This window comes from Canis lupus, chromosome 20 (assembly GCF_048164855.1).
Source record: "Canis lupus baileyi chromosome 20, mCanLup2.hap1, whole genome shotgun sequence".
Lineage (NCBI taxonomy): Eukaryota > Metazoa > Chordata > Mammalia > Carnivora > Canidae > Canis > Canis lupus.
In genome coordinates this window covers 19,163,222-19,176,508 of record NC_132857.1, presented here as the reverse complement: position 1 = coordinate 19,176,508, position 13,287 = coordinate 19,163,222, and the positions used below count along the sequence as shown (strand labels likewise).

Below are 13,287 nucleotides of genomic sequence, written 5' to 3'. Positions count from 1 at the left end.
CAGTAAAAGATAAGTCAGATTTAGTTCTCAGTGGATTAATAGTACAACTGGACAAATATCTTTACATATATTTATGTTATTTTGTCAACTTGAACACTTGAAATCTTAATCATGGAAACATGAAAAATAACATTACTCCAAAATAAGCCTAGCTGTGGTACTTAATTTATTTTTTGTAGTTATTCTTGTGAGAAGTGAAGCACATTATCTGGGCAGGTAAAATGTGGCAGGGCTAACATACCACAGTTACTTACTTGGTAAGTAAAATTGGAAAAAAAATAACCTTATCTAGTCCCATCAACCTTATCTATTCTATGGATTTATGTGTTACTTTTATAAAGAGTTAAACTTATGAGCAGATGTGGCACTCATAGCCCATACTATTCTTACCTAACCCTTATTATATTTTGATGTAAATGGCTTCTTGTTTATAATGAATATCAATTAAATTCTTATTTTCTTATTAACTCATGTTAGCAGCTATCTATTGAGAAGTACACTGTGCTTGTCACTTGTTCTGCTCCCACAAACACTTTTTTTTTTTTTTAAAGATTTTATGTATTTATTCATGAGAGACACAGAGAGAGAGAGAGAGAGAGAGAGAGAGAGAGAGAGAGGCAGAGACCCAGGCAGAGGGAGAAGCAGGCTCCATACAAGGAGCCTGATGCAGGACTCATCCCCGATGCTTCCCCCACTCCCCTCTAGGATCATGCCCTGGGCCCAAGGCAGGCACTACACCTGCTGAGCCACCCAGGGATCCCCTCCCACAAATACTTTTGAATTTGAATTGCTGCTACCTTGTGAAATCTTAAGGGCACACTTCCTTTTTATTTATTTATTTATTTTTTTATTTTTTATTTTTTTAGAAGAGCTTGGAGAAAATAGAAGACATAGTTTCTAGGAAGAATAGTAGTCTGGGAATCAAAATTCTACATTTTTATCATTTTCTGCCATTTAACCTTGCTAGGGCTTTTGGCATTTTGTTCAACTTCTTTGTGTTTTGTTTTCCTCAAGATTTAAGTGAAGGAAGTTAGTTTAAATGACCTCTAAAGCCCTTCCACTAATGACATTCTGAGTAGTTAACATAATGCTTATAGTCTAATCTGTTGCTTATCCTTTGTTCCTGTTGATTGCTAAACTTTTAGGGCATTTCTCCTAATCGTCAGATGTAATGGTTAAGAGAATTGTATGCCAGTTCTACCATTTATTAAGTTGTGTGACTTTGTGCAAATTAATAAAACTTTTTTCATTTCATGTTACTTTTCCAATAAAGTTATGATAATGAGTATCCATTTCAGAGAACTGAGTTGTAAGCAGTGGTGGATAATACATATGAAACCTTTAGCAAGATTTTATGAAATTAGTTGACACTAGTTACTACTTCCTTCTGTTTTTAAGAATTGGATATATATTTGGCCTCAAATGGAGCAAGAAAGTATACATGATAGCTTATGACTCCTTCTTAAGTTTTCTGTTAAAATAAAATGTAATATCTTTGAAACTGAATTTAATCTTTTGCAACAGTGATTTTTGGCCATTTGTACTTTAACCTCAAAATAGACCTTGCTTGGTTATGGTGTTGCCTTGACTTCCTATAGAATTCTGAACCCTTGTAACATATCAGTGTAGCTACTGGGTTGCATTTTGTAGGCCAATCATCTAGGTTAGAATCATCAGCATGGGGTGCCTGAATGGCTCAGTAGGTTAAACATATGTCTTTGGCTCAGGTCATGACCCCAGGGTCCTGGGAACAAGTGCCGCATTGGCCTCCCTGCTTCTCAGGGAGGCTGCTTCTCCCTCTGACTCTGTCTCCCTCTTTCTGTTGCTCATGAATAAATAAATAAAATCTTAAAAAAAAAAAAAAAAAGATTCATCCTCATGTTGTTTTCTGCAACATCGTGTATTCTCTAAGGGCCCTACAGAAGTCTTTTTTATTACTGCTATGACCTGTTAGTAATACTTGAATTATTTCAACCCATATTTTCTTTATAGTGCAAAATTCTTAAGTTAGAGTGTCAATCTATTGTTGTTTTTTTTTTCTTTTTGTTTTTTGAAGAAAAACAACCTCCTTGTTTCTTATTTACAGTTTTCCTGTAGCCTACCTCTGTGTAGTAGAGGAAAGACCTTTACTGGTTGAGGTTATATGCCATATTTTCACATTTCAACAAAATTCCAAGTCTATTTGCCTGTATATTAGATATTTAAAACATTAATCTTTCTGTTGTTAGTAGCAAAATATTGATATTGTATTCTCAGAGATCACAAAATGATCATAATCTTGTACTTTTCAACACTGATGTTCAAGTCATCTTTTTTAGATCATCTGTGGAAAATAATAATTGTTTCTCCAGATTCTCTAGTTACTTTCCTTCAGTTAAACCAGATAATTAGAAAGCGGTGTTTATGCATTGTGTATATTGCCTAAATATAAAGATATGTCTTCACTATATTACTCTCTGATGTCATGTTCTTGACTTTTATGGAGAGTTGCTGTAAGAATAATAACAATAATACAGGGTTGGCATGATAATAATTACCTTAGAAACAATAGTGACGCCAACATTTTTCTTTCTGATTATTATCAGGCCACACTTGCCTAATTAGTTACCCTAAATGGAATAACATCCTACATAAAAATTTCTCACCTTTTCCTCTACCCCCTCTGACCTTCTCTCCAACAAAAACCCATTTTCCTAATTATCTAAAGTTTGTTTTATTGAGTGGTCTCTGATTCTTGTTTTATCGTTAATTTTCTTAACTGCCATAGTCTCCTATGGGTAAAAGTGTGATTTATCATATTGCAGATGAATAGCACCTGCTTCATTTATTTGGCTTTATATATTATGAACTGGGAGACATTGTTTTGCACTGTAGTGCAGGACTAAAAATGATCATGCATGGTGAAGCTATACAAAAATGATAAATGGGAAAAATTACAACTGTTCTATAATCTTTAAAAATTTGGCAAAACATTAAAACTCTTACTCTTGGTTATAAATATATAAGGCAGTGCATTTTGACTGCATAACAACAGCTTTCTTGCTGGTTTCCGTGCTTCCAAACTGTCTTCTTAGTGTGGCCATTCATTTACTTTAATAGTTTAATACTCCATTTTATGAGGACACTGCAATTTATTTATCTGTTTTTTTAATTGAAGTGTAATTGGCATACAATGTTATACTAGTTTCAAGTGTACAACATTGTTTCAACAATTCTTATATATTACTTAGTGCTCACCACAGTATGGTCACCATCTGTCACCATATATTGTTATTACAATATTAACTATATTCCGTGTGCTGTACTTTTTATCTCCATGGCTTTTTTTATAATTGGAATTTTATATCTCTAACTATTTCACCCATTTTTATATTAATGAGTTCCAGGTTTAGGATTTGTTTTTGGTTGTAAACAGTGCTTCTGTGATATACTTGTATATATCTCCTTTGGTGTATGTACAGGAGTTTCTCTATGGTATATATACCTAGAAGTTGCTGTCATTGAGCATGAACACCTTAAACATAACAAGATTTTTCTAAATGTCTTTTTAAAGTATCATCTTTTTCCGTAATGTTTTGATCAGTTTTCTTTTTCTTTTCTTTTTTTTTAATCAGTTTTCTTAATACTTTTAATGTATAAGCTTTGTACTCACCAATCATGTTGTTAACATTTTTGATGATTTTTTATCTTGTTGACAGAAATGGACTATTTCAAACTGTGAGAGATTGATCTAGATCGGGGGTCAGCAAATTACACAGCCAAATCCAGCCTGCAGCTTGTTTTAATCTAACCTGTTAGTTAACTATGAATTTTACATTTTTAATGAGAAAAAAAGAAAAAAGAAAATTAAGTGACACAAGATGTATGTGTCCCATAGAGCCTAAAATATTTACTGTTTGGCTCTCTATATTTTGTCTTCTTGATTCCATAGTACTCGGGGAAATGCCTTCAAGTTTATTTATCTCACTGATGGCCGGAAGTATAAATATTGTTTCTTTTTTTCTTTTTTTTTTTTTTAAATTTTGTTCTCTAATTACGTAGTCTAACGTGTGTCATAGAAACAAGCTTGTAAAATTGATTTGGTATTAAGTCATTGCTATTTCTCCAAAATCTTTTAAAAAGTGAGAACATACTGCTTCAGTATAACTAATGTTTGTTTCATCCTTTGTCTTCATTGAAGTTAAATCTATTTGGGGTTGCATTATTTAAGAAATTAAGATAATTAAATCATTGGTGATGAGATTAGAGTCATGAAGTCTCTAGCATTTTTGGAGAAATGAGCTTAAAAACAATTTCATTGTGTAAACCTGATTGTTTGGAGACACTTTAGGTACTAATGACTAAAGAGTTGATATACTAATTATAAAGTATAGTCATCAAAGCACTGTCCCAAGCAAGTTTTCTTAAAGACATGTTTGCTTATCAATGATTTAGGTGTTCGCTGGTTGTTGATAGATTTTAGTCAGAGATATAGAAGTACCTTAAATGTTAGGTGACGTTCTATAATATGTCGTAATTATGTTTTTAATACATCTGCCCCCTAATTAGCCATAAATACTAATATTTTAGGTTATGTGTAATCTGTTACTCTGAAATAATTTTGAAAAGATTTTTTATAAAGAAAAGAGGAAAACACATAAATGATGAGACTTTGTTAGGGAAACATAATTAACTTTGTTTAATGTTATATAAAATTTAATCATCATCTTAGATTAATAAAAGAGAAAAATGAAACTGTCTCATTACTTAAGGATTTGTGTTGATGCTATCAAATAACTCATCCTAAGTGAACATAACTAATGGTAGTAACCTTGGAGCAGCTGGATTTTGTCAGCCTGAACGTTGCGGTTCTCTTCCTATTCTTTTCTTATTCTTATCCTCGATGTCCACCCTGTTCTCTATGTGTTCTAATGTACTCATTTGTTACCATACTATCATATTTCAAAATTTTTGAAGCACCCATTGTGGAGGTAATATATAAAGATGGTATTAAAGATTGTCTCCTTTCCTTCAGGCATATGTATTTGTGTATCGAATCTTTTTTACCTGTCCCACTCTAATGTTTCCGTCTGTGGATCAAGGTGTTTGTGTTTTTTTTTTTTTTCTTTTTTTTGAACTTCTAAACTTTATAGAAAGTTTGCAAGAGTGGTCACAAATAATTTTTTTCCCTTAATGCATTTGAGAATAAGTTACCACTGTATTGCTCTATCACCCTGAATACTTTCATACCTATGAAAAGCACATCCTGTCATATAATCACAAATTAGAAAAGAACGTAATTATTATCATTTAATTTTTGTCACTTGTCCCTATACTGTCCATAATCATGTGCTGTATTGGTCATGTCTCTTAGGTCTTCTTCAATTGGGAACAGTTCCTCACTCTTTCCTTTACTTTTGAACATTATAGGTCAGTTATTGTGTAAAATATCTCTCAATTTGTTTTTTTCTAATATTTACTCATGATTAGAATCAGATTTTTTCATAGAAATAATGCTTTGTTCTTCTCATTGCCTCCTATCAGGTGACACTTGATTTTATTTTTTATTTTTATTTTTTTAAAATTTTTATTTATTTAAATAGTCACACACAGAGAGAGAGAGAGGCAGAGACATAGGCAGAGGGAGAAGCAGGCTCCATGCACCAGGAGCCTGACATGGGATTCGATTCCGGGTCTCCAGGATCACGCCCCGGGCCAAAGGCAGGCGCTAAACCACTGCGCCACCCAGGGATCCCGACACTTGATTTTAAATGGTCCCGTTGCTAATAATGTTAACTTTTTTTTTTTTTTTAATTAATTTTTTATTGGTGTTCAATTTACTAACATACAGAATAACCCCCAGTTAACTTTGATTGTGGTGGTATCTACTAGGCTTCTCCATTGTAAATTTACTCCATGAAGTTAATATTGCTTTGTGGGTAGTTACTTTATAAATATCCTGTTCCTTAACAAATGTCTCAATTAATTATATTCATTTATATCTTCATGGACTTGGAAATTCTTGTGCTATTCAATGCATCATCATTCATTTGCTAACATCTGTATTGATGCCTTAGTTGTATCAGCTTGGCATTCTTTCAGCCTTGCTCTTGTGTGCTTTTGGCAGGTTTCCATCTCTCTGAGCACTTTCTTACTATCTATGCAGCAAGATTTCCAGACTCATTTTGTATGTTGCCTGTCCCAAGCCTTGAATCTACCATTTCTTTAAGAGGCCCTGTTGCCTTTTAGTGGAGAATTTGGAAGCCAAGTTTTTAGAATTTAAGAATCAAGCTCTAGGTACTAGGTGTGCTTATTGTTACTGAAGTAGAGCTGTTCTCAGGTTCTCCCAGGAAACAGAGCTCAGGAATACACACACACAGGTACATATTTGTGCACACGTTTTTATATTTATTTACCTAAATATATTGAAAATCTTGAATTTATACTGATAATTCTAATTTCAATTCTATACAGCAGAATTCATTCTCATTTTCTTTATTTATGTATTTATAACTCCTCTAATAGTGAGAAACCTGGCTACTATTATCCTTAATTATTTATTTGATCAGTCTTCCTACATATAATTCCCCTTTACTGTCTCTGCTCCTTTTCTTCCAGAACAAACATGCTCATCTGTCAGGGTAATACCACCATCTTCCTTTCTCATCATTCCCCACCTCTTACTGCACCCTCCTCATCCCACTGACTTTAGCAAACTCTGCTGGGCTGCTCTTCCCCATGTGTACTTTTCTTACTCCAGAAAAGTGACACTCTGTTGCCTCACTACTTTCCTTATTCTGTTCTGCCCCTCCATGATCTTTCATGCTATGCACCTGCCCACTCCCTACCTTTCCATAAAGACACCTGTCTTACCCCACTGGAGCTGCAGTATTCTCTATAATATTGTACTGGGCTGCCTTCTCACATGGACATTTTTCTCAGTCTGCTTAGTATTAATACTCCATGCTGTTCTGCTCCCTTCTATGGGAACTCTCCCTATCATTCCCTTGTCCAAACCTTGCAGGAATGCCCTCACTCCACTCAAACTGTGACACCTCGTGTTGAGCCACCCTTCCATTGGGGAAGTAAGTTCTCCTTACCTTTATTAATCTCTAATACCTCATGTTAGGTGGCTGCCACCACTACCCCTATGCTGATTTCCACTTCTCCATCTGTGTTCCTTTCAACCCCCCTCCAGCCAGAGGAGGTAACTCCTTTAGAACAAAATCTCAGAACTACCAACACTGTTAACCCTCAGGCAGAGCATCACACTGTGACAATGACAATGATCCTTTTCACCTCCAAAGTATCTATTCATTCAGCCTCTGGTCTGAATCTCCTTTCTGATAATCTGCCACTCAGCACCTCATACAGTTGATAGAAAATCTCTTTTCCCTTCTTGCGTCCAGGATGAAATCTCTATACTTCTAGTAATATAATTCTATCAGTTTTTACTAACTAGCCATCAACAGGAAAATCCCTATAGAAGTGGCTGGTCTAGGGATCCCTGGGTGGCTCAGCGGTTTAGCGCCTGCCTTCACCTATGGTGTGGTCCTGGAGTCCCAGGATCGAGTCCCACATCGGGCTCCCTGCATGGAGCCTGCTTCTCCCTCTGCCTGTGTCTCTGCCTCTCTCTCTCTCTCTCTCTCTCTGTCTCTCATGAATAAATAAATAAAATCTTTAAAAAAAAGTGGCTGGTCTTCAAGTTATACACTGCATATCACTGCTGATTCAAAGATGTACTTTTTTTTGTTTGTTTTTAACATTTAACATTTTAGAATGTTAATATTTTTTCTTTAATATATAAAGTATATATTATGTGAAAAACAGTAGGCTTTTTTTATTGCTTACCTATCTACTTTCTCATGATACATAGTCATCACATGACAAAAGTCATGGGATATTTAAAAACAAAACGAGGTGCCTGTGTAGTTCATTCAGTTAAACATCTGGCCCTAGATTTCGGCTGCAATCATGATCTCAGGGTTGTGAGATTGAGCCCAGCGTTGGGCTCATGCACTGGATATGGAGCCTGCTTAAGATTCTTCCTCTCCATATCCCTCTGTCTCTGCCCTGCCCCCTAAAATAAAAAAATAAATAAAACCAAAAAACCCTATTGCCCTGAGTACTGTAACTATTCCCTTCAGATACTGGTATAGAGTTTGTTCTATATGCCAAATATCTTTCTCAACTGTGGGAACTTTTTCTCACTGTACTAATTTAAATTAACTGAGAAGAGCATATTTGGCCCTGCAGATTCATTCAGTCAGTATCTACGTATCCAAGTCAAGTGAGAGCAGAGAGCTCCAGAGTGGCATTTATAAAGGAAACACTCAAGGATCAGGTGGATCAGGTACCATGGATTACCTGATTTCCATTCCATTTTCTGGTATTATCAGGGAGTCATAAAAAGAATGGCTCTGAGTTCTTGTTTCTTGTCAGATGGGGATATTGATCTAGTGGACTGGGAGACAAAATGACATGTAAACCTACTCAGAACTGACCACTGATTAGACCTGGGAAAACATGGATGCGGTATCTCTTTATTAGTCTTCCAAATTAGGCTGTTCTATCTTCATTGCCTAGCTCCATGCCTGATATGTAGTAAAAATATGCATCAATAGGTAGACAGATGAAGAAGAAGTTAAATTATTATGTTGTTACAGCCTTTCCTTTGCATGGATGTGTAGTTTTTGGTATATAGAATGGCTTAAGTATTTAAGGCATAAATAATACCCAATGAAAATAAAGTTTTCTAAAGGAGCCAGTTTAATTAAGAGCAGATTTTTTTCCCCTCTTTTTCTTCATTTGTGGATTCATTTTCTCTTTCATAGACATACCTATCATTTGCATTTATAAAGACATTGAACAGTTATTTTCTTTTTGTGCAGGGGCCTGAATTAATGAATAAATATGTTGGTGAATCTGAAAGAGCAGTTAGAGAGGTAAGATAATTATGCCTTGAAGTGGGACTCTGCATAGAGGAACTACCCTTCTGTCCTGTATGGTTTCCATTTTGTTTTGGGTTACAGATTCTGAAATTTCCAAATCAAATTCTAGTGGTATGTTTTTTCTTCAGGCAAATACTATTTTATTATTTAAAAATGTAACTTTGAACATCTACAGTACTTTGTTTTTGACTTTAAACATCTTCATACTACAGGCCTTTAGTTTCACCAAATAAAGATTTAACAACTGCCACCATTTCAGTAAAACAAACAAACAAACAAAAAAACAAAACACTTGTACTTACAAGGAATGCTTGATCTCAGAATGAAATTTAAACCCTTTAAATTCTGTAGTCCTTTAAATCAAATTAGCTTAGTATATGAAAGTTTTACTGTATCCTCCTTTTATAAATTATTTTACCTTTGCCTGGTTATTTAGACAATGCATCCCCCTCTTCTAAGATTTAAAGCCAGCACCTAATTAATAGGCCACTCATTTATATTGTGGGAGCTGCACAACTGATAAATTCATGCAAAATCAGGGCATTTGGAGTTGGGTAACTACAGCAATTTGACCACAAGTCTTGGCTTTCTTAAGCAGAGTTTGGCTTGTCTCACACAGACACCCTGTATTCTTACAGAAGCTAAGCGAGGACAAGAACACGCAAACAGCAATGGAATGAATGGTCTCCAATTGTGAATACCTGGGTACCAACCCAAGAGTATTAGAGATTGGAATACTCATTTTTTCATCTAAGAAAAAAATCCTAAGTTACTTTTTGACCTATTTTTTTTTTCTTTAAAATGTAGGCAATGGTAATTGTAGATAAGTGTAGGAAACAACAGCACCATTGATTAAAATAAGAAAAAGACAATGTTTATTAATATTAATGTTCCAATAACTGTTTTTTATTTTTATGTCATTATCCTTGTGACAAGAAAATGGGGGCCTACATTACAGATAACACACATTTGAATTTCTTTCTGCCTGTGCTGACTTTTTCTTTCCCTATGGCTACCACGCCAGTCCGTATTGATAGTCTGAATTCTGGTCTAATCAGTCTATGTGCTTTCGGAGTTTGGTCATTTTTCTTGTCCTGGCTTTACATCAGCCATTACTTTCCCTCAAGATCTTCAGAGAAATGAGCAGTGGCTTTTGGGTTTATGGGTATTTTATATGCTCAGCTATAACTGATTTTACATGCTTATGGTTTTTCTTTAAAACGTGTTTATGATCGTTAATAATAGCTGTCATTTACTGAGCTCTTACTATTCCAGGCAATGTGCTAAATGCTTTGCATTCTTTTTTTTTACTCAGTTCTTAAAATAATCTTCTGAGGCAAAAATCTATCATTATCTCCATTTTCTAGATGTGGAAATTGAAGTTTAGAGAAGTAAAGTTACCCGCCTAATGTCATGATTGAGCTGGTTGACTTGTACATAATAGATTTAGTTTTTCACATAGTTCCAAACTAAAGCCAACTGCAGAATTTTCTGAGGTTTGCTGATCTTTAGCTAATGTGGAACTCTTTTCACCAGATCTTCCGAAAAGCAAGAGCGGTGTCCCCTTCCATTATTTTCTTTGATGAACTTGATGCCTTAGCAATTGAAAGGGGGAGGTAAGAAATATTTAAAAGAACTGCTATTAAATATCTACAGTTATATTATAAAGTAAATAGCATTTCTTACACACATTTTATTTATTAATACATTTGGCCTAAAAACATTTTTTAATTCATGTAGTTTTTTTCTCTTGTACTCAACTATTTCATGTTATCACTTTATAATACTTTTATATAAATATTTTTTAAACAGTGATATCCATTTGGGGCATTTGAATTAATTTCTATAGCTTATTACTTACAGAGACCCCTGGCACTATCAAACTTTGGGTTGTTATATATGTATGATAAAAACTGTAAACAAAATTCCATTAAGAATAATTATCCAATACAGTAAAACCAATTATATAATAAAAGGTGCTATTTTTATAGATTTTAGTATTCTCTAGATTAGATTGTTTCCTAAAATACAGTTATAGTAGAATAAAAATTAGTATTAATAGTTTTGTTCCTGAATCTTAAACAGTAAAGATTATTATTTACATAATTTTAAACAGATGTGTATATAGGTATACAGATGTAAATATATGTGTGTATGTATATGTATGCATACATTTGTGTGTGTGTATCAGAACTATTTACAAGTATGATTTTTTTTCTTCTACAAATGTTGGGATCCCTGGGTGGCTCAGCAGTTTAGTGCCTGCCTTTGGCCCAGGGCGGATCCTGGAGTCCCTGGATCAAGTCCCACGTCAGGCTCCCAGCATGGAGCCTGCTTCTCCCTCCTGTGTCTCTGCCTCTCTCTCTATGTTTATCAAAATAAAAAAAAAACAAAAACAAAACAAAAAAACCATAAATGTTTAGAGGTCCTTTTGAGGATTATACACTCAAGTACTTTATGTAGAGAATGTTAATTTGTGTGCTTTGTCCATACCTTCTTGATGTGTATATTGATTATAAAAGTTTTGCTGATGATAATTACAGTGATGGTAGAAGGCACATTAGAGACCCCAGTATTAAAATCTATAAGAGGCATTGGTGGTCTCTTCCTTCCTGGTATATAGCTCTCATCAGATGAAAATATAAACTGTCATTAGGAGACTATTACCAGGAAGTAGTCTGTCCTGCTTTTCACTCTACCCATTCGATATCCTGTAAATACCTACTAGTCTTTTTATTTTATGAGTTGAAGCATTTGGATGCTCTTATTACTTCCGAGGTAGGTGCCACAAAAGGCTACAAAGAGCCCAAGTTCACCTTAACTACAAGAGAAGAAAAAGAAGCCAGAGAAGTTTGCTGAAAGTAGTGTGACCTGCCACAATTACATAACATCAGAGACATTTTTGGAGCCTAAAAAGGAACAGGGTGGGATACATTGTTAAATATGAACCAGATGGGAGGTAGAATATGTAGCAGAGTTCTCATAAAATGCTTTTGAAATAAAATGGTGTGAAAAACCAGACAAGGCACTTGATAGGACTATCCTGTTTTTTGCAGGTGATTTGGCTCAGTAGAAGTTTGCAAATATATTAGAGCTGCTAATGATTTGCAGCCTCCAGATATCATTTCCCCTAATAATTTTCATCATATTGTGGATTGCATACCTCCCTTCCTCAGTGGCTTGTTCAGACCAAGGTCAAATAAATTCCATGGTGTTTCCTTTGTATAGAAAATGTTTTGCTCAAAATTGTTGATAATTCAGATAACAATGAGGGGCTTCTCAGTGGCTCACTAAAGTGTCCAGCTTTTGATCTCAGCTCAAGTTTTCATCTCAGGATTGTGAGTTCAAGCTCCTGCTGTACATGGAGGCTACTTAGGAAGGAAGGAGGGAAGGAGGGAAGGAGGGAAGGAAGGAAGGAAGGAAGGAAGGAAGGAAGGAAGGAAGGAAACAGCTGAGCATGATAACAAACATAATGCTAATTGTCCGAAGTAGGGACTTCTGGTTGTACCAAAAGTAGATGTACTAAGATGTACTTAGATGTACTAAGTCTTTTTTTTTTTTTTTTAAGATTTATTTATTTATTCATGATAGACAGAGAGAGAGAGAGGCAGAGACACAGGAGGAGGGAGAAGCAGGCTCCATGCTGGGAGCCCGACGTGGGACTCGATCCCGGGACTCCAGAATTGCGCCCTGGGCCAAAGGCAGGCGCTGAACCGCTGAGCCACCCAGGGATCCCGATGTACTAAGTCTTATGTAGATTTTTTTTTTTCATAGACATAAGAATCTCAAACATTGATACTCTTTTTTTCTCTCTCTCTCTCTTTTTTTTTTTGCGTGTGTGTGTGTGTGTGTGTGTGTGTGTGTGTGTGTAATGGGCCAACATTGCCTAGAAAGTGATTGTTTTATCTAATTAGAATACTGGCACCCAAAACTAAACATATAAAACCTCCACATGTATATTTTTGTTCTTCAGCTATTTGGACTATTCCTAGAAATTGAAAAACCAGCTATTGATAGATACCAAAAGTATAATATTTTCAAGATACTGAACCAATTTTATGCGTTGCTAAAGAAAGAGAAAACATAGAAAAATTAAGAATTCCATAAACTAGGAAGCATTTCTTCATAATGCTGGGCTATGGAATAGCTATTGATTTCATTTGTTCCATGTTTTTATGTTTTCTATGATAACATTCAGGTCAAACCCATATGACTAGTTCAAAAATGACATAAAATGGCATAAAAAGATTGTTTCTTCTTATCAAGATTTTAATTTCTAAACTTAAGATGTTTAAAAAATTGAGCAGAAAATTATGGTATACTATAGTCCCTATTACCCTTATGTTAAATCAATTAT

At 34.8% G+C, this 13,287-nt stretch overlaps 1 protein-coding gene across 9 annotated transcripts in view; it reads left to right on the top strand.

Annotated features, from left to right (window-relative positions):
- The window catches only part of AFG2A (AFG2 AAA ATPase homolog A), a 350,459-nt gene that overhangs the window by 77,151 nt on the left and 260,021 nt on the right, over positions 1-13,287 (top strand). For all 9 annotated transcript variants that reach the window (XR_012012857.1, XR_012012858.1, XM_072788489.1 and 6 more), the window contains exons 12-13: positions 8,871-8,924; positions 10,467-10,546. Coding sequence is in view for 7 of the 9 variants with exons in the window: in XM_072788489.1 (XP_072644590.1) it covers positions 8,871-8,924; positions 10,467-10,546 (134 nt within the window). In the remaining 2 variants the exon portion in view is untranslated. The remainder of the gene's footprint in view (positions 1-8,870; positions 8,925-10,466; positions 10,547-13,287) is intronic.